Raw genomic sequence first — 27,184 nt, forward strand, 5'->3', positions numbered from 1 at the left:
TCTTTTGGCACCCAAGAGAAAAAAGGTCCGCCATCACTGCTCTAGACCAGCTGGCTGAGGAATTCTGGGAGTTGAAGTCCACAAGTCTTAAAGTTGCTAAGGTTGAAGAACCCTGCTCTAGACCATTCTGAGAGTTTCAGTTCAATTCTTTAAAACTGGATGCATTTCATTTTTAATCCACTAATGCATGCTCATTCTAATGAGTCAGTGAAAGGAAGCAAGAGACAGACAGTCCTTACTGCCTGGCTGGCAGCAGCAGATTCCTGCTGATGGCAACAAATTATTTGGTGGTTGCTTAAAAGCCCTTTTCAAACATTCTATTGAATTCCAAAAATGCTATTTTCTCAGAAGTTATTTTGCTATACATGCCACATGACAAGTTAAATCATACTTTGATTAAAGCACTGCTTTCAATAGTATCTTCAGATGCCCAACATGAAAATAAAATAGTTTCTTTCTGTCTGTGTCACATAACACTTTGTCATTTAAAATTCAGTCTTCCTAGATAAGGTGTAATTTATGATGGGTTTGATCAAGATTAAGGGAAGTGTAATAGTGTCATTCAACACAGTCCTCTAGCTACTTCTCAAGCACTTGAGGAATAGACGAACAGCTGTGGAGAGAGAGCTACAAGCTATTGCCTTGCTATATAATACATCTTAACTTTAGTCCAACCCTATAATCTTTCTCGTGGCTACTCTAAACCATAGAATTCAAAGAGAAGAGTAAAGGAAAATTCCCATTCTAAATTCTAGGACTGTTCCTGCATAGTTCTCAACTGAATAATAGAATAGAATAGAATAGAATTCTTTATTGACCAAATGTGAGTGGACACACAAGGAATTTGTCTTGGTGCATATGCTTTCAGTGTACATAAAAGAAAATATAGATTTGTCAAGAAACATGTGATACAACACAATGATTGTCATAGGGGTCAAATAAGCAACGAAGAAACAATCAATATTTGAAGCCCTATGTGCTTTTAAAATTGATGTTAAAACCATCTCACATTATTTACTTAAAATTAAAAATAATAATTCACTTCTCTTTTTTCAGATTTTCTAAATTTAACCTACTTCTATTTTGAAATAATAGAAGGGACAAAGAGAATAAATAATTTGTTGTATGTATCATAGGCAGCTGATTTTCCTGAATATGGAGTGACCTTATTAGTTAATCAGCTGATCCAAAGAAAAGCTATTACACTCCAAACTACATCCTTAACTTGACATTTCTATCATTCATCAAAAATACTGTTTTCAGCTCTTGACAATGGAAGTATTTTCTATTCAGTCATGAGGAGTCTTAACTTGTCAACTTTCTCAATCCACTCCTCCCCCAACATCTACACCTAGGTACAGCTAAAACTCTTGTTTTCAAAGCCTTTAACTGGGGAAAACTTACCATGGTGCTGATCCTAGGCGTAAATTTTGAACAAAATTGCCTCAAATGTCATGTTATGGCATAAACATTAGCATAAAATAACTTATGTACAGTTTATTTACTGAACTCTACGTCAGTGATGGCAAACCTATGGCATGGGTGCAACAGGCGGCACCCGGAGCCATATCTGCCGGCACGTGAGCTGTTTTATGTCACAACGTTTTTTAAAATTTGCCAAATTTTAATTTGGCAGTCACGTGTTCCAGATTTTGGACACATGCAGTGAGACAGACCATTTGAGGCACTTTGGTCAAAAATATAAAGCACTGTTTTGCCAAGTTGATTATGGGAACAAGAGCTTTAGTAGTATACTAGTTAGCAGGTGCCTTATTCGGTCATTGTTTCAGAGATATTTCCTTACCTAAGCAGAGAAATAGAATGACCATGGATATGGGGGAAAAACAGTGGAAGGAAGAGTGACTTCCAACTTCTTGCCAGCCCCTTTGAGTTTCCTTGTGGGAAACTGGCAGGGAGTATCAGAAATCAATCCTTCCTTCCTTCCTCCCTCCCTCCCTTATTTACTTACTTGAAGGAAATCATTGGAGAATTCAGCAGGAAGTTACAAGCCCCAAGGCCAGCAAGCAGATATGTTGTTGATACCACGTAAGAAAGAGAATAAAGGGGTGCATGGAGATGTGTGTAAGCAATGGTACCCAGAGATGCACGAGAGATGCTATAGGTTAGGTATAGGTGTGTAGCAGAGATGCCACACTCCCTTCGGAGTGTGCTGGTGGGCAGTGTATGTTGGAAAGTGTGTTTGGGAGTGCATAAAAGGTGCTGTGTAGGTTGAATACTAAACAGGAAATGTGGCATGGGTCAAGAAGGATATGTGGACTATGGGATATATAAGAGATGCTGTGTGAGTCAATTAAGGCACATAAGGAAGTGAACGGAGGCCATAGGAATGAATGAGAGATGCCACAGCCATCAGTGATGATGCGTAGCATGCTGCAAGGGTCAGGGAAGACATGCGGCATGGTGGCACAGGTTGGAGGAGGATGTAGGGAAGTGGCATGAGCTGGAAAGGTGATGAGGATTTTGTCTGCCCTGTTCCTCCCTTCCTTCTCTTTCTAGCAGGCAGGTAAGTGGCTGTTGTTAGAAGTGAGAAGGAACAAGGGATTGTATGATTGTCTGGGAAACTTTCAAATGTTGAAAAGGAACATCACAGACTACAGCAGCAGCCCAATAACACTGAGGCAGACACAACTTTTCTCAGGAATAATAGGTCCCAGATGATGCAAGCACTCTATAAATTAGCCCACTTGAGATTCAAAAAATGTTACCATATCATGCACCATTTCACACAGTTGAAGGTCATGACAAGATTGTTAGTGCTATATAGTTAGATACATGTCTGAATGTATTTCAGTCTTTCCAGAGAGGGCAGTAAATTAGAAGCTCTTTCATTGTTAAAGACATTGAGGAATCTGGTAAGGAAATATTTCTTCTTTTTTTCTTTTCCTCTGCTGACTAATGTGCTTAAATTCAGGTCACCACGTCCGATCTGAGGTCATGCCCTCGGCCCCAGGATGCAGAGAGAGCTGCTGCTGACGGGCTGTAACACGGCCGAGGCTGAGGCCTTCTCAGCTGACCCAGAGCTGGTCGCGGCGCACCGCTCCGGTGGAAATGCGCCCAACGGGGGCCGGAGCCATATGGGCAAGGGGGCGGCGGGAGGGAGGGGATCCGCCAGCACGGCCGACCTCGCCCGCCGGGTTGAATCCTCTGGGAGGACTGCACGGACCCCACCCATTTACCTCTTAACGGTTTCACACCATCTTGAACTCTTGAATATCTCTGAAAGGATCTCCCAATGGCTCATGGGTTGTCTGGGTTCTAATAAAATCAAGTAATCCTTCAAACCAATAAAATGTTTTGCATAAAAACACACAAAAAGATCAAAACCTACCTGATCCCATGGACAGATTATTCCTCCAAACCACATGAAGAGATATCCCATGGCAACAAGGCATACCCAGACAACCACAGAGAAAACACGCAGGAACTTTTTGAATAATGGTTCTACGCAGGCAAGGATAAATATGGCAAAGAAAATTGCCAGAGCAGTGGGAACAGTTATCAAGAATGCGACATGGTCCTTCGTTTCCTGAAAATAAAAAAAATATGAAAGCTTACAATTTATTCTTACCATCCTCTATTGAAATAAATACCGAACTAATGAATTTTTCCCAGACTGATCATGGGTTTAAATTATCATGTATTGCATTTTCAAGGGCCAATTATTTTTGTATAAAGCAGAGGAGGCGTGTCAAAGGGCAAATTGATTTAACCCAACTTAATAAACAGTATAAATAAAAATATATTTTAAATAAAAATAGAGGAAAGCAATATATTTTCTAGCTAATTCTTGATAAATTAAAACCTATTGGTTTTAACTTCAGTTACATTCTCTTATGAATGTAAGATTTTATTATGCTGTCTATTAGTTGCCTTTCACTGTGTACTGCAATTGATAGGAGAAAAAAATAGTTGTAAAGTTTGTCTTTCTGCATACATACACCAGAAACTAGATTTTATTAAATTCAGGCTTACTTCTGAATAAACACACTAAGTAATGCATTGTTACTTACTTGCAGTCTAAAGCTAGTATCCAAAAAAACATAAAACTAATTCCATGAATTCCAGGAGTTAGTTTATGGTTTCCTTCCATAAAACATGGCAAACTCTAGATGGAAATTTCCAAGCACTTATGTCAAGTTAGTGTGTTTTTGAGATTTCTATAAGCTGGCTCAAACCCTTCACATGAGCTTAAGAAGTCCTTGAGAACCAGTCTTTGGGATCCTTTGTGCATAATATGCATACATTTATTTGGAGACTGTCTATTTATCAACATCATTTTATGGTTCTCAAAAAAATATATGGTTCTCTTATAAATAAAGTCTCTTCCAAATGTTAGCTTTCAGGGTGGGGTGAGGTTCAGATTAGATTTTTGTTGAGTGTAACTTGTTTCTTTGGCAAAACTTTTAAAAATCTCCATAATTTACTTTGCATCTGTTTTTAGATTCCATCTTCAATTGCAGTTTCCCTTTCTGAAATTCACCCACATTATATTTAAAAGAAATTTTTGTCAACTTCTATACAAAATAATAGTGAAATCCTGAATTATTTTGCTAACTTATTTTGCAATCTAGATTTTATTTTAATCACTTTTCCATTTCTCACATAAGACAAACCAGCCACATATAAAAACTAAACTGAAAGCTGCTTGATTCCTCCTCAAGTGGGAGGAGAAAAGTTGGAGGAGAAAAGAAGAGTGGAATTCACACTTAAAACTGCAGTGAAACTAGATATTTTCCCATCAAATAGAATGGAAGGTTAGAATATGCATTGTATAACAACATAACTATTGATAACATATTTGAAATACAATATACAATGCACTCTATTTAACGTAAAATTTATTAACCCCAAGGACTGATCAATCCACACTTTTACATAGATAAATAAGCAGCTTTTAATTCAATATGAGAGCATTAAATAAGAGTTCCGTAATGTCCAAAAAGATTTGTCACCCTCTCACTGTGAGTAGTACAGCTCTTAAGAGTAGCAAATCTAATTTCTAGTTTGTTTGCTTATTTGTGTGTTTATCTTTTATTTGTTTGTTTGTTTGTTTGTTTATTCAATTTCAATGCCACCCCACTCCTTAGGAACTCTAGGTGGCTCACAGCAATAGTTATTCTTTTTATAGATATTTTATTTACTATTTCTGTCAAAGGGGTTTTCCAATAGCATATAACACTGTAACGGTCAGCTATTAAATAATATGAATTCAAACTAGAACTACTAAATCAAAGTGCCTCTGGAAATTTAACTATCACTGTTTGTGCCTCAAGAGGATATACCAATCAACCAAATCTTTCTAATCATAGATCAGCATATAAAAGGGAATATAAATAACATTATAGAACCCACATAGCCAACCCGAGTTTTTGAAGAGGGGCGACATACAAATCTAATAAATCATCATCATCATCATCATCATCATCATTATTATACTACCTATTGCAGAAATTAATAATCTGGACATTTCACCTGCATTTTTTGCCCCTACTGTGATGTATAATGATAATTTTTTCCACAATTTGTTTTTTATTAATGGCAGTGTGGCAATACCTTATTTTCTATTTATATTTTTGCTAATTTATGTCCACATTTATCACTAGCCTTTAATAGTTTTACTTAGCTTATGCTTCTACTATGCTTTTCCATGTTTGATAATAGTATGTAAATCTATGTCATAATTAACTTTGACAGCATTATTAAAACGATCTTGAGTTTCACAAATATTTATTTTAAACACTATGTTCACTGTCCACTCTTTTCTTTTTTTTCAACTATGAAAATATACTTAAAAATAAACCTCTGGCATATGCTTCTATCTTTTCTATTATTTTCTTCTCTACCTCTTTAGTTGTGTTAATATGAAAAAAACATCACATTTCTATTTATCTATATCTTTATTTGCGCTAAAATTACAAAACCTTTTTTCATTAAGAATTCTAGAACAATCATTCCTTAAAGCCAATAAAGAACATATACTGTAGTTATTTTATTCTAAATTTTGAACCCCTCTATAGACCCTCTTAGCTGAAAATATTTAGTTCTTTTTTTAGGCTTAGATTTTGTATTAGATTCTACCATGATCTCTATCTGCTGCTTTCAATTAATCTTAACTGAGAATGATAAAATACAGTATTTGAAAATTATATAACCTGCCCTGCTAGGTAACAGCAGCTGACGGAGAAATCTCTAATCCAGAAAGCTTCAAGTAAATGTTAAAACGCATTACTGCCAGGAGCAATACAGCCTCCTAAAGTTGTGGTCAAGCCCACAAATGGGGCAGAATCTCTTCCACAGACCTTTCAGCTAAGCTGCAGGAATGACTCTAGGCACAGGTCACAATCTCCCAGTGCTGGTTGCTTGGTCACATATCTTGTCACTGACCTCACAAAAGCAATAAGTTATTCAGATCCAAATTCCCACTGAGCAAGTTTGTTCAGAAAGACTGAATTGCTTGGGTGGCCCATTTAATTGCCCCACTGACAGCCTAGGAAGTAAGACACAGATGCTTAACTGAGGAAAGTGGCAGGGAAGATGCCATGGAAATCTATAAAGTGGAAAAGAAGCAGACAGGCCTGTTACTTATGTTCCTCTGGCAAGACAGCAGAACAGATGTTATAGCATGGAAGAGCAACATTCATTTTGAATTTGCTTTTCTAATGTAATTGCTGAAGAAAGATGGGTCGGACATGGAGACAAAAACAATGTTGCCCTTGTTTTGCTAAAGATAAGGGACTATATCCGGCTGCTTTGAAAAGTATTTTTAAAAGAGCAACACTATAATCTTTTCCCATGCTTTCAGCCTGCTATTTCTTAGGCCTTACTAAGCATTTAGTATTATTTTTCAAAGGAGAAGGAGAAGGAGAAAGTGTAATAACTATGTACAGATTCCTTCCCATAAACAATTGTTTTCTCTTGCCTCCATGACGTGATTCAATTTCAAGTGTAAATACTATTTAGTTATTTCTATTTATTATTCTGCTTAAGCTTTCTGTTGTCTTCTAAAACAGGGGTCACCAACCTTTCAGACTTTAGGAACCACTAAATTAATAATTTTAAATCCCGCGGAGCACTAATATGAACTTCCTAATGACCGGCTGGGTAGGCGTGTGAAGGTGGTCATATGACTGGGTGGGTGTGGCCAACTCAATGTCACTCATGTCATGCCAGCCTCTTGTCACCCTTCCCCTCACCTGCCTCCCCCCCGGACTCCTTAGGGCCCCAACAGGAAGCTCAACAGCTCACTGAGGGCAACTTTCCAAGCAGAGGAAAGACCTGTGGGAGTGCAAGGCGAGGTACCGCCACCTGGAGGCTAAGCAGGCTGAGATGGTCATCGCTACCAGTGGCGCTTCCCTCCAGCCTTCGGCCAAAGCCCTGCACCAGGCCAAAGCAGACTCCAAGTTGGAATTTCTGCCCCACCTTTGTCCCACAGAAAAAAACCTGAAGAGGGAGACTTTGCAGCAACACAAGCATTCATTGCACATATCCAGGCTGTAGTTTGAGGACCAATGATTTAGTGCAATATAAAAAATGCAAATAATTTTTCGGCAGACCACCAAAATTTTATCATGGACTTTCTGTGGTCCACAGACCACCAGTTGGTGACCGCTGTTCTAGAACCACAGCTTTTGACTCTGGTCGTATTTCCAAAGTTCCTAATGTTCAATTTTTTTCAACCTGTTTTCAATTTGTACCTTACACAGTAAACAATATAAATATTAAAACTTGCATTAACAGCTTTTGCTTTTTTTGTTTTAACTGGGCGTTCATATTATACAGTATAGTTATTAAATAGGTTTATAAATCCACTGAGCATTGTGTTTATTCAAGTTTATTGAATCTGTAACTAAATTGAAAGATAAGTCAACATCTATTTCATAAAGGTTTTATTAAAATGATTTCTGGAGAAGGCACTTGTCAGAGTTCCAAATAGCATCCAAAACTAAACCAGAGTCTGAGGCAAAGTATTCTTCAAAGTTCCATTTTATTAGCAGAGCATGTTGGCACATCTGGGAGAAACCCGAATCTGAAGTCCCAGGAATTTCTCCACCCAGTTGAAAGTTCAATCCCTGAAAGACCAGGTTAGGGAGAGTTTGTGATGGAAAAAGGTTTTCTATCTGGTTAATAAGGGCTGATAACTACTTGAAGACACATAATCAATTACTAAAATTATTAAAATTAAAATATAACTTGTTTATTACAACAAAACATAATTTTAAAAAACAAAATTACAACTTACAACTGGTAATAATCCATAAAATGGATTCAATATCTGCCTCGGAGAAACATGATGAAAGAGAATGCCCTGCATCAAATACAGCTACCTTATAATAGCAGTCTGACCAGTTTCCTATATCAAGTGTGGCAACAGCTCTCCAAGTGGCAGCAGTGTTCTGAATGAAATGTGTAACAATTGAGAACTACTGTACATCTGTCCGCTACTATGGAGCTACAGCTATTCAGCTCAATGTTTTGGCCAACTGTCCTAGACTATTTCTCTAGTACAAAACTAAATGTTAACAAAAATGTTAATCTCACAATCAAAAAGAGAAACTAAGCATTTAAAAACTGGCCAAAATGGATTAAGTAAAATCCTTATTCAATAAATGCAAGTAGGCACCAAATAATTATATCTTGGCTACAGAAAGAACTAGATACATCTTTTCTCTGATCGTGTCAAGACTGCCATCCTCCTACACCATGTATTGCCTGCTGTTAGCTTGCCATACTCAAATGGGGGGGGGGAGCTGCAAAACGGGATAAGGGGGAGGGTACAATGAGAGGAATCAAAACTATGTATTATGACATCCCAAGAGAGCCGACGACCATTCCATGGTCACACTGAAGAATGCAGAACCATGCAGCCTGCAAAGACAGGGACTGCTATCCAAACAATTGGTTAACATTCAATTGGACACTTTTGGGTAATCAGGTGGGAAGGTAAGAACAAGGTAAACATTAATTACTGGTATTTGCTTTGGGTGTGAAAATCTCAGTTCCAGTTTTGCTTCTTCTGTAACCACTTGACTTAAGTAAAGTATATTTTTATTAACAATGAACCCAAGAATCTTTCTTTTCTAACTAAGTTGGGACAGTTGGCAGAAATCCCTTCAGGAATGAGGGCATTGTTAATGATATAATATTGCATATGCAGTATAATTCCATTAAAAGCTGGGTGGCTTGCAAAATACAAAAACCACTTAGAAAGTGCTAAGTTGTGGAATTCTACTTCAAGCATATACTTCATTCCTTCTATAAGGCACAATATTATATCATTAACAATTTTCAATCCATGTACTGAAGAATTCCATAGAACTTTCTTACTAAATTCTTGTTTTAAAAAATCAGCACAATGGCATTTTGAAAAACATTTCAACTACTATTACAGATTTTCCCTGCACATCCTCCCATTAAGGCAGTCTGGGATGCATTTTAGAAATGACAAGGAACTTTCATTTGGAGTGATGATAAGACTGAACAACTCAAGATCAGTAAAGAACTGGAAGATGCTCAGGGCGAGGTTTATTCCATCATCTGGGTTTGCTCTATGAGTCGCTGACCTTGAATAAAAATATATGTACATTAAAATATAAAAAATTAAAAACGGACAGTAACTGAACCTACCTTCCTAGGATTCAATTCAACTACATTTCTTAAATGAGTTATGACCATCCATTCCATTAAAATCTGGGTGGCTTGCAAAATACAAAAAGCACTTGGAGAGTCAAGTTTGTGAAACAATTTAAACAGTTAAAACATACATAAAAAGACAGACTAGATTAAAACAACCAGAACAATAAATAATATCAATATGACAAGACTACACATATACATTAACAAACACATTAACACAAGGCCTGGGAACAGAACCACGCATGAAGGACTTTCTAGAATCCCAGTAGTAGAGGTCCAGGGTACATCCAGGGGTAGGGGGAATTGTGTTCCAAAGGGTGGTGGCACCACAGAAAAGACACACTTTCTAGATCCCACAATGTGACAATGTTTAATTGAGGGGAACCTGAATGCACCCACTTTTACCCACTCTGTCTGAAACTACTGGGTAAGAAAAAGCAATTGGAGAGTGTGGCTAGGACAGTATCTCAAAAAAGCAAAGAAATCTCTGCACCTAGCATTATCATTGCCTGCAAAGGGTTTTTTCTAAAAGAAAAAACAGTGCTATAATCTTAACTCTTCAGGAAGAAAAAACAGCTTTGGCATGACATTTATTTCCAATAGGCAAGTAGTACAGCGAAGTAAAAATGATACATACTTTGAAAACTTTGTTTCTATCTCCATGCTCATAAACACTTAATAGGCTTTTTTAAAAAAGCACATGGCACCATTTGAAGGTCTCATACGTAGTACTCCAGTTAATAAACATTCCTTAACTTATCTAATATGTCCTACATTTTCTCTGCCTTTATAATGTTATATAGTAGATTGTGCCTTCTTCTACTCTTTTAGTCACAGCTACTCTTATACACTATTAATTATATGTTCCTCCTGAGCAGCAATTGCATTTTGAAGGAGCAGTGATTCATCTGATGCACAAAAAAATACTACAATCTAAATTTTGTCTTGGTTGCAAGAACAGAATCCTTTTTTTTCTAAAATATCAGTAAGTCCTTTAAGAATTTGGAGTTGCAGCTTTCTCTGTTTTTGCTAACACAAGCACAAAGAATTATTACAATAATTAGAAGTGATCCACCATGGAAATAACTAATGGAAGAAATGAATCATGCAATGCAAATCAAGTATTTTCACCTGTCTACTATACTATATATAGAAAATTAACATGTGTGTGTGTGTGTGTGTGTGTGTGTGTGTGTGTATATATTTATTTATTCTCATCTTGCTTACTATCATCTAATGTACATGATGAACCTATGTCTATCAAAATACCATCTTGCCTCACAGTATTAGATCTTATAATTCTATGTAGATTATAATTCTATGTAGATCTTACAATTCTATGTAGATAAAATAAATGATCAGGAATTTAAAATAAAATGCTTTAAAATAATGGAAGACATTTTTCATTAGAAAATAAAATATGTATTTGTTAGCAACATTACCAAAAATAGCACAATAGTGTTTTGTCCAAATAAAAATAGTATATTAAGTAGCCTTGTATTTTAATCTTCCCATTTAATCTCCATTTAATTTCATTGAAATTATTCATTCTCCATTTAATTTCTCCATTTAAACTCTCCAAAGAGTGATTTTTAAAACAACAACAAGGTAATTACAGTGATCTAATTTTATTCTTCTATTACTCTGAGCCAAGAAAATGCAAACCACTTATAAAATATAACATGGATTTAATTGAACAAAACTCTTCTTTTGGAAAGTTTAGTCATGTGTTGTGGTTTTTGCAAGGTCAGTGAGGCTATTTAATATATGTCCATAGAGAAAACATAATTTCTAGTAGTTGATAGAAAAATAAAAGCAAAAGAACAGGTCTCACATATGTCTTCACAACAGTCGTTACTCTGAGAAAGATCTAGAATATTTATGTGAGAAATTAATTAATGAATTAAACAAATTTATACAACTATTATCTTCCAAAATATACTCTGGTTAGGGAACAAAAACACCTTCAATTTAAAAAAAACCCTACATTGAGGCCCCAATAAAAACTTTTATTCGGATATTTCTCAGTGAGCAATCAATACAGAAAGGATCCTCTAGAATTATATTAAAAATCATTACAGCCCACTTTTGTAGTTTAAAATCATTACTCCTTGCTTTTGTTTAATATGCCCTTCAAGGCAGCAATACAGTGGCTAGTTATCCCAGGTATGCCTGAGGCTCTGTTTACAAAACTGCACATGTGTTCATTATCTTCCTTATTCTTCTGTTTATTGAAAACCACAAAAAACACAAGCAACTCCCTCTAGTTAGGCAACCTCTTTAAGAATTGTCGATAAGCAGATAATAAATTGTAGTTTTACTGTTGCATGCATTAGGATTCCAAGGTAAAAAATGCCATACACTCTAAGCGCAAGGAAGTTCTCAAAGATTTAATCCTTATCAGCTCTGACCACACCAACTGATTATTCATGGATGGAAGCACTGATTTCCCCTGTCTTTCTGTATCCAATTTTTAGTCCTCTCCATGTAATTCCCAGTATCAAAAGTGATACAGAAAATAACTTAGCAATACTCCTTAACTAACCCCAATTCCAAAATTAATATTGTGGGTCAATTCTGAAATATTCTGACAACCATAAATGTTATCTTCATCTCTCTGTACGTCCACATAGGACAGAATATCCCTTCCATGCTACTTTCTCACAAAATGGTCAATTGAGTAAGCCACTATTCCTCCTTAGGTGCCAGCTGTGCATAAATTGGGATGATCAATCAGGGAGCAGATACTACAAGAGTCCATGAAATTATCACCTGTTGTATTTTCCTTTTTTGACCTTGGACAAGGAAAAAAAAGTGTGGTAGGTTTCTCATACACAACACCATCACAGCATGTTCAGCAGGAGTACCTTGCTCTTACCCTACAGAACTATAATTGTAGGAGGAGGATTAAAGATGTTTAGTGAAGTTATTTTTAGTGGGATCCCACACCCGTAATTCAATGCCTGGGAAGGGCAAAAACAGCTTCCCCCACATACCCTGGAGGCCCTCTGGAGGCTGGAAACAACCTGTTTCCCAACTTCTGGTGTGCCCAGTAGGCTTGTATTTTGCCCTTCCTGGGCTCCAAAGGTTTCCCTGGAGCCAAGGGAGGGTAAAAACGTCCTCCCCCATCCCTCTTGGAGGCTCTCTGGAAGCCAAAAATGCCCTCTCAGAGCCTCTGTGCAAGCCAAAAATCAGCTGGCTGGCACACACATGCACATTGGAGCTGAGCTAGGGCAACGGCTCGGGTACCAGCAGATATAGCTCCGCATACTACCTGTGGCACCCATGCTTTAGGTTTGCCATCACTGGCTTAGGTTTTTCAGTTTAGATTCTTTGCACAGACTCAGAAGTGTTTAACTACCATTGGCTGACTTAGTTGCTATGCCTATTCATTGGCTAACCTTGTTAACATGGCTCTCTCAGTTCATGAACATCTTAACAGTTTAGCCCCAAACAATTACAGGGTTGTTTTAGCTTAGAACTCCTATGATTATAATCAAGTGACCAAGTTGTCGAAGCGTGGAATTCATTACCAGACTCCATAGTGTCATCCCCAAACCCCCAACAATTACCCTTAGATTATCTACGGTTGACCTATCCAGATTCCTAAGAAGTCAGTAAGGGGCGAGTACAAGTGCACTAGAGTGCCTTCCGTTCCCTGTCCTATTGCTCTCCTATATCTCCTATACCTTTCTTCTATTCCTATATCTCTTCTTCTATTCTTTCATTGATATGTTCTATTACTATATCTTCTTTTCTATTCTTTCTTGATTTCGTTAAATGTGTTATACAAATGAGACTATCTAGTTGTAAAAAGAGGAAAAGTTATTTCCAGCCAAATCTTTTTTAAAAAAAAAATCACAAAAGTAAACAAGACAATCAAATGTTTATTTAAAAGACCACCCAAAATTTATCATTCCTTTGATTGCAACTGGGATTGCAATCCTGAAAGGCTTATCCAGGAGTAAACATGATCAGATTGTAGCAGACATGCATGCATAGATTTGGATCTGTTTCTTTTAGTAAGCCAAGGGGAAAGGCTCTGCAATTCAAGGAAGTTCAAGTTCTTTGTAATTTTATGAAATCTCTGGCATTATAGGTCTTTAATACCCTAGTGGATTGGATCTTGGAGATTCTGTTATGCAATATAATAGTTCAATTTCTCCCTCTCAATCACATCCAGCAGACAAAATCAAGTATTGGGAGTTCAGGATGGTTTCCCCTAGAACAGTTCATTAGAACTGTACATATTTGAATACAGTTTTGTCTTATTTTATTCTATTTGTTTGTTTATTTTGTTGTACAGTATTTATTAGATATGGTAGATGCTTTAAATATTCTATGAATGGGAAGGTGGAAATATTGATGATGGTGGTGGTGATGATAATGATGATAACAGTTTTGTCTGTTCTGCATTTGGATTCCAGTTACAAGTGGTAACGTGACCAAATTACATTACCAGATAAAATTTCAGCTGAAAAATATCACAAAGCTAATCCTGGTATTGGTTCTTTAAAAAAAAAAAACCACAATCTTTTTAATTGATTTTTCTTTAAGACAAACAAGACAAACAACATTTAACATTTAGAGGAGCTACCATTGCTCCACTAAGTATAGAAGTCTTACTAATACAGAAAAAACCCTAATTGTATTGGTATTGGTTCTTATTACCCCTATTTGTAATACAGATGGTCTTTATTTAGCAACTGCCTCATTTAGCGACTGTTCACAGTTATGACAGTGATGAAAAAATAATTCTGTGATCAGTTTTTATATTTATGACATTTGCAGGTAAATGTAAAAGATTTACCTAAGAAAGTTGAAGATGGAGCATAAACATAGTTGTTTCACTTAGCCACCACTTTGCTTTACAAGGGATTGCCAGTCCTGATTGTGGTTGCCACAAATACAGTTGTGACTGTTATTTCTTTGTATGGTAACAAGGCAATTGAGTAAACTCAAACATTAAGGTTTACAACGTGAGCATGAGTGTCTTCTGCAACAGCACAATCGCAAACTGATGAAACAAAATCTTTATCATGACATCACAAGACATGCTCAACCTTTATGTACTTGATTATGACATCATCACAAAGGACTGGCCCACAGTGCCTCTGCCAGTGAAAATGGAGGCCATCACAGATTAAAATGGAGCTTGTGTTTGCTGCGTGCGGCCCTCCTAGGCTCCATTTTCACTGGCAGAGCGTTGCAGGAGACTGTTGCAGCCGGAAACGGAGCTCGGGAGCCCGTTTTCACTGGGTCACCACAAAGACCCCTAATATGAGTAAAGTTGAGCTGGCCATACCCACCCCGGCCATTAAAGTCAAACACAATCCTGATCAGGCCCTCAATGAAATTGAGTTTGACACCCCTTATCTAAGTGGTCAAGGAATTTACTTTGATATTTTGGGGGGAAAGAAAAGGAAAGTCATATATACAACATATTTAAATATTTTGTACCCCAACACTGACTGCAAGCTCTCTTGACTAGAGATTTCTTTATGGATAGTCTTCACCTGTTCCCCTTTTCAGATTGATGGGGATATGCACAGTAAGGGTAGACAAGCCTGACACATCACATGAACAACTTCTGTGCCCCTAGCATTTGATGAGCTATTCTAACGAACATATAAAGATTCAGGGGCAGTGTCAGGGGCACAGTTTAATCCCTTTTTCCTTTCATATCATAATTCTTTATTGTCTGAAAAGAACTTGAATGATATTGTAAATGTCAACTGTTTATATGTATTGATGTCAGCAAAACGTGAATATATATTTTAAAATAACTGCTGTTTGAACTGTGTTGATAACCATTTTATAATTCTGAAATGCAGAAACTTATTAAAATTAATTTCTGAGAATCCTGAATATAATGAAATTGCATTGTATATAATAACATAAGCCCAGTTGAAATTAACAGTAGCATAACCACAGCAAGTATTGTATTTCAGTTATTCTCTACCTCTTGAAATTTGGTTATACTGTACAATTAAGTAGAATGAAAGAAAAAAAATATGTTAGAGAAACATGTGGTTTTAGAAAGAAGGATGGAAGGGGCGGGAGAATTATTCTCAATGTCTTTGGTTGCATTACATTTTTCTGAAAAATTGAAAAGTTTCAATTGACTGTGGTAAGAAATAATTGACTTTTGTGAACTTTTAACAGGTTGCCTACAGAAGAAGTTACCCTTCCAAAATTAGGCTGGAGATGAGGCCACATACAATTGCTTTCCTCCTGATTTGCATGTACAGTATTAACCTCAAATATAAGTAAGTAGCTTCTGAAAATAAAAATAATATATAATGCTTAGTTAGTAAGAAACTTTTGAAAACCTGCAGGGGGAGTTCATTCTTTTCACTTGAAAACACATGTTCAACACTGAAGCATTTCTTTTTTAAAATAGTTTTCATTTTTCTTGCATCAAGAACAAAATAGTAGGATATATACTTTGTTGCAGAATAAGTAATAGGATAATACAAAAGAAAAATATTAAGAGTTGTCATTGGAATCTCCCACATTTCAAACCGTGCAATTTCCTCTCCGATATTGATTTAGGAAATGAAATGTTTAATTGTCTAAGAAATTATATGTTAAAAGATGTAATATTCTAATGAGTCAAGCTGAAAGGGAAATTCTCAAACCAATTTTGGCAGGCAGAATTCCTGCACTGCACAAGTTTAGAAGATTTGTTTCTGTACCATTTCTGTATATAAATAAGATTTGCCATTATTCCAGGGAAATACACTGAATTAAATAGACATTTTGTTCACAGGCCCAGCTATAAGAGATTAAAGGCTTTGTGAAAGGTATTTTTTAGGTGGCCACTATGTATAATCTGTTATTTTGTTTGGCATTATCAAAGCAAAAGTAAAATCCCTAGTTTTAATATGAGCTTTAAATAGTATAAACCGCACAGGGGGAGATTTTATTAATTATAACCTGAAATTTATATAGTGCAATATTTTAATGCAAAAAATTAAGAAAAGTGTCTCATGCACTTACAAATCCAAATCAATAGCCAGATAATTATTGAACTGATTACTGAATTGTTAAAGAAGCAAAAAATAACGTTCTCATTACATCTTAATATTAAAAATACTGAAAATTGTTCTGCAAATTACACAGCAGTTGCATAGTTATAAACTTAATGTTTCAAACTATTTTGCAAGTAAGCAAATTCACATTATTTTCATAACTTTGTTTTACCACTGAATTAAAACAGAATATGATGGTACAAATAACCATATAATTTACAAACATTAGCTAGTGTTTTAAAACTCTATAATGACAAAAATCATAAAAATTATGAATTTATATCTATCCAATATATTATGTAATGTACTGTAATCAAGAGATTGATCTATAGATTGAAAAAAAATGTTTGAGCATGAATAGTTTCTTGAGAGGACAAAAGCTTTTAAGCAAGAAACTTCCCAAACCCCCTATATATCTGATTTATCATATAATGGCAAGCATAACCAAAGACAACTTTTTTTTACTGTAAAATAAAACTGTTGCTATGGTCAAAATAACATGTGGCTAATCCTTTCTCCCTCTCCTCATACCATTTTTGTTAATAACCAGTGAGGAAAAAAGTCTCCTAAATATATAAGAAATGAATTCACCCCCACTTCCTATGGCATGTTTGGAATGCCAAAGACAAACCAAACTCTAACATTCAAAATATCTCTCTAAATCAGCTGAACCTCTGCTAATGCATACACTGGTTTCCGTACCTCACAATAGCTTCTCAGTTCTGGGAACTCTTGGCACATTCTGAGCCAGAAAAACATTTAAATTGGCCTAAGAAGTTAGACATCAGATCCAGAAGGTATATTTTTTCATGGAAAGGAATAGAATAGGAAGAAAATCAGCAATATTCAATCTCTCAATTGAGACATTTAAAAGGTACTGGAATAGGTTTCTGAGGACTAAACTCTGCATTCATTTTATCCCATCACTGGGACTTCTGACTGACTCACAAAACATTTTCCAATTTCCCATATACAGTACTACTGTTCCTCAATAGTCCATCGCCTTCTGCCCTCCCTCCCTGCTTTTATGGTTGGTCTGTTGAGTGGCTTCGGTTACCATGTGCCACTGAGCAAACTAAGCTTGAATATTAGCTGTGAGGAATGAGTTCAGAATGTGACTGTGTTGATAGACACGGCCCACCAACTTAGAATTGTGACTACGGCAAATGAAAAACTATAAGAGATCTCTGATTTATTTCCCATAGAGAGAGAGAGAGAGAGAAGTGAAAAGTAATAATTGCCTATCTTTTTCAAACTCTGTTTCTGTGCAGATCTCCATACTCGCAAATACTTCATAGGCTTTTTAAAAAGCACATGGCAGCATTTGGAGCCCACAAATGTAGTCCTCTAGGTCAGTGTTTCCCAACCTTGGCAACTTGAAGATATTTGGACTTCAACTCCCAGAATTCCCCAGCCAGTGAATGCTGGCCAAGGAATTCTGGGAATTGAAGTCCACATATCTTCAAGTTGCCAAGGTTGGGAAACAATGCTCGAGGTTATCAACATTCCTTAACTTTTCTAAAGTCTCCTATGTTTCTCCTGCATTTCTAATGCTATAGATTGATTATGTGCCTGGCATTTCTATTCAAATCACAGGTAGCATCATGTAGTATTAATTATAGGCTCCCCCTGAGAAGCAATTGGTCTGTTGATGGAATAGTGTTAGCATTTAATGCACAACAATACTCCAGTGTAGATCTTGTCTTGGCTGCAATAAGACAATCCTCTTCATTTAAAATATCAAAATGTCTTTAGAGAGTTCTACTGTAAACATGAAAACATTCAAAAAATGACTGGTGTGCATGCCTTAGAAAGGAAGGATATTATTTTTATATTGAAAGGAAATAAACATTTCTCACGCCACGAATTTCTAATATTTTATTTTAGATTACAGTGGCACAGTGGTTAGAGTGCAGCACTGCAAGCTACTTCAGCTAACTGCTAGCTGTAGTTCAGCAGCTCAAATCTCACCACCAGATCAAGGTTAATTCAGCCTTCCATCCTTCCGAGGTGAGTAAAATGAGGACCAAGATTGTTGGGGGCGATATGCTGATTCTGTCAACCACTTAGAGAGGGTTGTAAAAGCACTATGAAGCAGTCTATAAGTCTAAATGCCATTGCTATTGCTATTACAATATTGGCCAATGATTATACTATTTATTTTCCTGAATATCAGGCTTTGGGATAATCCTATTTGTATAGACAGTGGTACCTCTACTTAAGAACTTAATTCATTCCATGACCAGGTTCCTAAGTAGAAAAGTTTGTAAGTAGAAGCAATTTTCCCATAGGAATCAATGTAAAAGCAAATAATGCGTGCAAACCCATTAGGAAAGAAATAAAAGCTCGGAATTTGGGTGGGAGGAGGAGGAGGAAGAGGAAGAAGAGGAGGAGGACAGTTGCTACTGAAGGAAGAAGGTAAGGTGAGTGGAATCAAAAACATCCAAAACTTTAAGGCTTTTTTTAAAAAAGAGGGACTTTGAGGCGACAAGGAGGAGCACGCGCCTTCCATACACATGGTGCGAGGCTGCCTCCCATACACTGCGCCAGAGAGAGAAACCCAGGTGGGCGAGAGGGGGGAACCTCCTGCTCCTTTGACCAAAAAGTGGCTGCTGCTGCTACCTAAATCCTCTTCCTTCCCATGCTGAAGGGCTCCCCTCTCCTCTTGCTTGCTCGCTTTGTAGCCGGCGCCTTTCCTTCATTGTGGTGACTCCTCGGTTTGGTTGAAGCCAAGTTGATTTGGCCAGGGTGAAGCACCCCATTTGCCTTTCTGCCCCCAGACGCTCCAGGAGGAGTGTATGGGAGGCAGCATGAGGGAGTCACCACAGTGAACTCTCCAAGTGCCCAGAGAAAGGAGAACGCTTGCTCCGTTCACTCTGGGCTGCCCAGAGTGAAGGGAACATTTCTTTTTCTGGGCGCTGGCAGAAGTTTATTCCCTCTCCAAACGCCCAGAGAAAGGAAAATGCTTTGTTTGTTCTGGACTGCCAAAGCCTCCTTAAGTGCCCCTGAAAGGCTCCTCTGGCAGCCCAGAAAAGCCTGACATGGCCGGGATTAAAGGGGCAATGGCAGGAAACTGGCCAGGCCTTCGTGCCGCTCTCAAATTTCCTGGGAATTTTTTTCAGGCTCGGGTTCTTAAATAGAAAATGGTTCTTAAGAAGAGGCAAAAAAATCTTGAACACTCCATTCTTATCTAGAAAAGTTCTTAAGTAGAGGCGTTCTTAGGTAGAGGTACCACTGTATGTTAATGCTATAGAAAGAATGCCCCTAGTTTTGTTTTGTTTTGTTTAATGGAGCATGGAGCTTAGTTTTGATGTTGTGCCCAGTATTTGCACACTGAAAATAGCCTGGGATGTCCATGCTGGTCCAGATTTTAACATTCCATGCCAGTTTTTGTTTGAGCAGTATTGTCTGGCATAGAATACAATCACGTTCACATGAAATCTCCAAAGCCCAAGGCTTCTGCTTTATCAGAACTCCTATTTGCAATACAAACAGAAGATGTGAGATAGGGATTACCAGAATGGGGCCATAAGAACCCATCAACACACTTCTCTGAAAATTATGAGTTTGTCAATTTAATATGTACAACAGACAATTTGGGGGGAAAGGTTTCTAATTAATTGCATGTAATAATTAGAGCAACTATAGATTAAAAAATGGGTTGTAGCCTTGACTGTTTCTGTTTGGTGTCAGTCAGTTATGAGCTTCTCCAGGATACTTAATTCCTTGTTCTCTTGGTTTTCAGGTTCCCCCTACAATCCAAAATCTGTGGCCATTGAAGACACTCAAATAATGGTCTGCTTCCTAGCTTTATAGACACAGATACTGTTAAATGGTACTAGTGTTAAATATAATATTCTCTTCTACCCTTTTAGCTTAAGTTTCATATCTAGCCTAGCTCTCCTACTTTTAAACAGTTTCTTGATTGTTTTCTTTAATTCTGATATGTGAGTAAAATAAACTTTGAATGAAAGTGACACTGATTCTCCAGCAGTTTAAGTAAAGGTAACCTTTACTTAAGGGATCTTCCCAGGACAATTTCTGTAAACCCTTGGTTTTCCCAAAACTTAGTGATAGAACCCTGCAATATGTAAGTTGCTCTATTTGGCCATGTATACTGAAAAAAAGAGAGATGGTCTTTTTAACTCCTTTGGGATGAAAACATTTTAAAAAGTGAATACCAAAGATTTGTGTAGCTTTAAAACTCTTGTCACTTAAACAACAAATGCCAACAAGGTTAATCTGTCAGCAGGAGAGAAACCAAGCAAATGAATTAGAAGAATTAAATTTGGACTGAGAGCCTAAGCAGTTACTTGGCTGTGAACTTCACTGAAATCTAAGAGACTTATTTCCAAGGAGCCAGGCAGATGACTAAATAGTTGCTATGTGTAAATTCCGGTAACAAAACTGGCAACTAACAGGACCAAGCACAATAAAAGAACCACGTAATTACCCTTGGAAATAACTGCATGGCCTCTTTTATTTACATGAACTGTAGAAGTTATAGAGATGATTACATAAAATGAAATTGATTTGCAAATCAAAAGGAGGCTGCAGTGAAAATCAGCTTAAAAAACAAAAACTCAAAGTTAAAAGATTGCAGGGCAAGGAAGCCAGTCCTTGCTTTTAAGAGATACACAATCCTGTGAAAACAGCAATAACTCTGCAATTGATTGTAGCCATTGTTCAGGAATCAGACACAAAAATGAAAAAGGGAGAGCAGATTCTGGTGTACAAATAATGAATTCAGAACTGGATATGTTCAGAAGAATGTGTGTTTCTAATATTAAAGTAATGCCATTAAAAAAAGAGAGTACTGTACAAACTTTTCAAACTGTAGAATAAAACCTAATGAAATTGGACTTAAGCAATCCTAGGGATGACTCCATTTCCATCAAACATATTTTTGAATAGGCTTTGGATTCAGATACTTTTGAAAAGATCAATACAATTATGGTATAAAATGGCAACATTAGTATTTCCCACCACATTCTTAAGGATCTGAAAATCAGAGGCTTTCCATAGATGTGACATACAATACAGTAGCTGAAAAATGGTTTCGGTATTAAAAAACAGGTTGGTTTAAGACAGTAACTTAAATAATGACAAGGATGATCAACAATCGTTCCTTTTTTTAGAATAAAATAAAATGGTCACTTGATTTCTTAATATTTGAGGACTGGAAAATATACACAAAATACTGTATTGAAAAGTTTCGAAGGGCTTGAAAAACAACGCCCTGGAGCCATGCTCGGGGCCACATGTACTGAGGCGTCGTTAAAGCAGGTCGAGGGCGATGCCTCAAGCTCCTTTCTCTAGCTAGCGGGGTCAATCCTGAGCGAGGCCTGGAGGTCCGAAGCCGAGCCAGACCGCGGGGCCCGATACTAGCTCTTGGAGCAAGAACTCCGCTGGCTCTTAAGAGCGAAACGGAAGGGCACCTCCCGCAAGTCTGTCTGGGACTCTGCAGGGCAAGGGACGCTTCCTCGAGGTGGCGGCAAATTTCTTTGCCCGCCAAAAAGCGCCACTCGAAGCGACAGGCAACTTACCAGCCCGGAGGCGAAAAAGAAGACGGCGAGCAAAGCAAGGCAGGCGCCAATCACGATGAGCAGCAGGAAGACAAGCAGCGGGTGTTGCTGGCTCATGCAATAGTACGACTCGTAGAGCCAGTCGCGGTGGCGGCGGCGGCGGCGGCGGCAGCACACGCACAGAGGGCCCCGCTTCGAGCCCTCGGGGCCCCCGCAGCTTTCGCCCTCAGCCTCGGCCGGAGCGTCTGCAGCGCCGCGCTCCAGCAAGTACCGGTGCCGCCTCATAGTTATTGCGCTGGAACCGGAGCAGCCGGCAAAGAAAGAAAAGAGCTCAACTGTTCCGGATCAGCCCGACGCTTTTCTGGGTTTCTGAGCGCGAAGAACGGCAGCGGCAACGGCAGCAAACCCCGGCGGCTCTGCCCAAGCATGATGCGGGAGCGGACCGAGGAAAGCGGGCGCACGGGGGCGCGGCGGCGGCAACAGCAGCGAAGCAACTACCTCTCGGCTGGGGGCATTGCCCGGGCCCTTCCAGTAGCGGCTGGGAAATAAGCAACAGAGCAGCCCGCCCAGTCCCGAAATGATCCCGTCGCTGCCGCCTGCAGAACCTCTACCGCCGTCCAACCTCGGGGAAGGAGGAGGCGGGCTCCCTCTCCCCTCCCTCCGCCTCCTTCCACTGTGCTCGCAACTGGCTGCCCTCCCGTCGGCAGCCGGGTTAACGAGAGGCTGGGCTGTCAGCCTCTGGGAAACCCGGCGTGCCCGAAGGGGGTGTGCATCTCGGAGGCATATGCAGAGCGCAGGTGGCTGAGGGAGGCGAGGCGAAGCGAATTCAGGGCGCGCGAAGGAGAAGCCGGCTCTCAAACCGATCGGATTACCTTCCGCGCCTTAACATTTACTGTACAGTATTTAGTTTTTCCCCACCTGAGCGGATGCACCGGCACTCGCGAATCCGGTCTGCTCAAAAGCAATTTGGATCGGGAGATAGGAGCCTAAAAACACTCTTCTTCTTTTTTCCTTTTTCTTTTGAAATACTGGGTTGTACAGACCCAACCTATATAGCTGAGCAGACGAATCCACTGCTGAATTAGCATTCGGCATCAAAACCTTTGGGACAGAGATTGTGAGTTTGTTTCTTTAATAGAAAACTAACTTGCTCTCCTTCCATCTTAATTTTTTTTGTTTAATATTTATTTAGAATACTGTATAAGTAAAATCTTGTTTCTCAGGACGTTTTATCTCCAAGGCAGTGAGGATAAACACACCCAAAGTCCTGAGAATATAACGGATATCTTCCTTTCCTACCGAAAGATGCTAAGGAGATCTAATGTACTGTACTTACATATTACTGTACATTGAAGGAGACTGAGTCTACTTACTCTGTGCTTGGAAAAGCAGGGTATTGTTTCCACCATGACTTGCTTGGCCACTCCAACCATGAAGTTTGTTCCAGATTTCCTCAAATTTTTATTCCAGAATTTTCACAGAATAACATAACTCTCTTCTTTCTTTCTCAAAACCATGAATCATAAGTTTCTTTTCTTCTGTTTTACCCCAAAAGCCTATGAGGAGTTTCCAGTCAATAATAAACACATATATTTTCTTTTCTCTGATCAAAGTATGACAATTTTAGCAAGTTCCATCAACAACTTGCCAACCATTCCTGCATTGTGGGTAATGCTGAAGCTTTTCATCTTTGTGCATACAATAATCTTTCCACAGCTTTCTTGTATGAAAATAAACTCCTATAACTTTTTTCCATTGCTTGTTTATCAATTCCAAAAATAAAAACCTCTGATCTCAATTGTATATTAATATTTACTATCTTCTGAATCAGTGTATGTATTTGAATCCAAATTTGCAGCTTTTTTACATATCTGTTAAATATGATAAAATGTCCCCTTCTTGTTCACATTTCCAATATATATTTGAAGTGTTTTTATACATTCTAGATAGTTTCTTTGGTTATGTATACCAACTGTAGTTCATTTAATTAAAAAAATTATTTAAGATGATAACATGATTTAAATTTTAATTCTTTCAATCACATATTTCCATTGTTCAATCTGGATAAAATAAAATTAAACTGAGGTTTTATATCATACATTGAAAACTTATAAGTACTCTCACAATGTGGGAGAGCCGGGGTGGCGCAGCAGGTAGTGTGCTGTACTGCAGGACCCTGAAGCTGACTGTAGATCTGTAGGTCAGCGGTTCTAATCTCATCACTGGCTCAAGGTTGACTCAGCCTTCTGTCCTTCCGAGGTGGGTAAAATGAGGACCCGGATTGTGGGGGCAATATGCTGGCTTGTTAAAAAGTGCTATTGCTAACATGTTGTAAGCCGCCCTGAGTCTAAGGAGAAGGGTGGCATAAAAATCAAATAAATAAATAAATAAATCCTTACATATTGACCTATATCTCTATTCAGTACTGTAAGAACCAAAATAAAGAAGAGGGGAGACAATGGACAGCTCTGTCTTGATCTTCTTCTTTTTTTAATCTCAGTGGGTTTTGTTAGATCTCCATTAACAATTATTTGTGCCCTCTAACAAATGCAAATTGATCTTACCCATTTTATAAAACTCATATCCTCCTTGAATAAAAAAAAAATCCCAGTTCAAATTGTCAAAGGCCTTCTCTGCATCATACAGTAGCATTACCAATCAAGAATCATTAAAAAGAAAGAAAAAGAAAATTTACACACTTTCTTTCTCAGTCTTTCCCCTGCTAGGCTGTGGTCCTTGAAATTATAACTTTATTTTAATTTTGTCTTGGCTTTGTTTAAAACAAACAAAAATTCCATAGGAGGTTCCTGTTGTTGTTTTTGAAAGGAATGTTTATTGTATTTCTGTAACTATTGAATTATAAGCATTGAGCTGGCAGCCACTATTAGAATATCAGAAAACATGTGCTTGTTTGTGTACGTGCATGTACATAGATATACATTGTGGTAGTGAAATAAAGAACCAGGAGAATGACATAAAGAAGTAGCATGATGAGTAATTTCCAGAGTAAAGCTGAGCAATAAAAAAAAATATTCATGTAACCACAGAGATCTCTCTTATCTTCCCTCCATTGGTATTTGTAGATAACTGCTCAGGGAGTTTTGCTTTGTTTTTGAAATATTTGTTTGGGGAGGAGCGCTACAGGAGTTAAGTCAAGATATCTCGTTCATTTTTCATTTTTCTTTTTACATTGCAGGATGTGATGCATCCATATTCAGATAGTAATCAGATTAGTATTTATATCAAAAGAGCTGTTTGATGAGAACCAAAGTCCCATAATATAATCAACTACCGTAGTTACCATTGCTGAGCTACCAGCAAAATGGGAACAGAACAGAAAGCTTTGGTTGCATTGCCCACAAAGGTTATAAACAGTATTATTCTTTCTAATATTGTGGGTAATGTACACTCAATGTGATTTCTAACCATGGCTAGCCTTAACCTTCATGAATGTGTTTAATCCTCTTTTAAAGTGATCCAAGTTGGTAGTGGTCATGACTTCTGGTACTAACACATTCCACACATTACTGTGAGAATAAATATTTTACTTTATGTATTTCAATCCCACCAACATTAACATTCAGCTTCACTGGGTGATCCAGGATCTGAGAATTTTGAGAGAAAATACACGATGCCGTTTAATCAAAGCGCGTGTCAAACTATGGAGATTGGGGCAAACGCTTAGTTTTCTCTACTCCGAGTGAACATTGATGGATAAGGAAAGTGGGGTTAAGCAGCAGTGGGTTGCTCCTGTTTTGGGCCAGTTCTTAGAACCAGTAGCGTCAGTGGCAGGGGCTTCACCCATCTGCCCGGTTCATTTCTGCGCATGCACAGAAATGTTGCACACACAAATCGGTAGTAAAGGGCTTTAGAACCCACTACTGGTCTTAAGGTGCTTGATGGACAGTTAATTCATCTCCATCCCATGTCCAGTCAGCGAAGCAGTGGAAGTGATGTGCCGGTGCCTGGAGGCTGTTGGGGTCTGGATGGGTGTCAACAAGCTCAAACTCAACCCAGTCAAGACGGAGTGGCTGTGGGTTTTGCCTCCCAAGGACAATCCCATCTGTCCGTACATTACCCTGGGTGGGGGAATTATTGACCCCCTCAGAGAGGGTCCACAACTTGGGCGTCCTCCTCGATCCACACCTAACATTGGAACACAATCATTTAGCTGTGGCGAGGAAGGCGTTTGCCCAGGTTCGCCTGGTGCACCAGTTGTGGCCCTATTTGGACAGGGAGTCATTGCTCACAGTCGCTCGTGCCCTCATCACCTCGAGGTTCGACTACTGCAACGCTCTCTACATGGGGCTACCTTTGAAAAGTGTTCGGAAACTTCAGATCGTGCAGAATGCAGCCGCAAGAGCTATCATAGGGCTTCCCAGATTTGCCCACGTTTCACCAACATTCCGTGGCTTGCACTGGCTTCCGATCAGTTTTCAGACACAATTCAAAGTGTTGGTAATGACCTTTAAAGTCCTACATGGCATTGGACCAGAATACCTCTGGAACCGCCTTCTACCGCACGAATCCCAGTGGCCGATAAGGTCCCACAGAGTTGGCCTTCTCCGGGTCCTGTCGACTAAACAATGTCGTTTGGGGGGACCCAGGGGAAGAGCCTTCTCTGTGGTGGCCCCGGCCCTCTGGAATCAACTCCCCCCAGAGATTAGAACTGCCCCCACCCTCCTTGTCTTTCACAAATTACTTAAGACCCACCTGTATCGGCAGGCATGGGGGAACTGAGACACCTCCCCCAGGCTTTTATGTTTTATGTTTGGTATGTGTGTGCTGCATGGTTTTAAATGATGGGGTTTTATATGTCTTTTTCTCTTTTAATATTAGATTTGTTCCACTGTAACATCGTTTTTATTATTGTTGTGAGCTGCCCCGAGTCTTCGGAAAGGGGCGGCATACAAATCTAATAAATTATTATTATTATTATTATTATTATTATTATTATTATTATTATTATTA

General features: G+C 38.4%; 1 protein-coding gene across 1 annotated transcript in view; it reads right to left on the reverse strand.

The window, feature by feature from the left end:
- The window catches only part of ADCY2 (adenylate cyclase 2), a 180,697-nt gene extending 157,803 nt beyond the window's left edge, over positions 1-22,894 (reverse strand). The window contains exons 1-2 of the mRNA XM_070749069.1: positions 22,235-22,894; positions 3,350-3,547 (exon numbers count right to left, since the gene is read on the reverse strand). Coding sequence (XP_070605170.1) covers positions 3,350-3,547; positions 22,235-22,498 — 462 coding nt within the window. The 5' untranslated portion in view covers positions 22,499-22,894. The remainder of the gene's footprint in view (positions 1-3,349; positions 3,548-22,234) is intronic.
- Positions 22,895-27,184: the final 4,290 nt, after the last annotated feature.

Source organism: Erythrolamprus reginae, chromosome 3 (assembly GCF_031021105.1).
Source record: "Erythrolamprus reginae isolate rEryReg1 chromosome 3, rEryReg1.hap1, whole genome shotgun sequence".
NCBI lineage: Eukaryota > Metazoa > Chordata > Lepidosauria > Squamata > Dipsadidae > Erythrolamprus > Erythrolamprus reginae.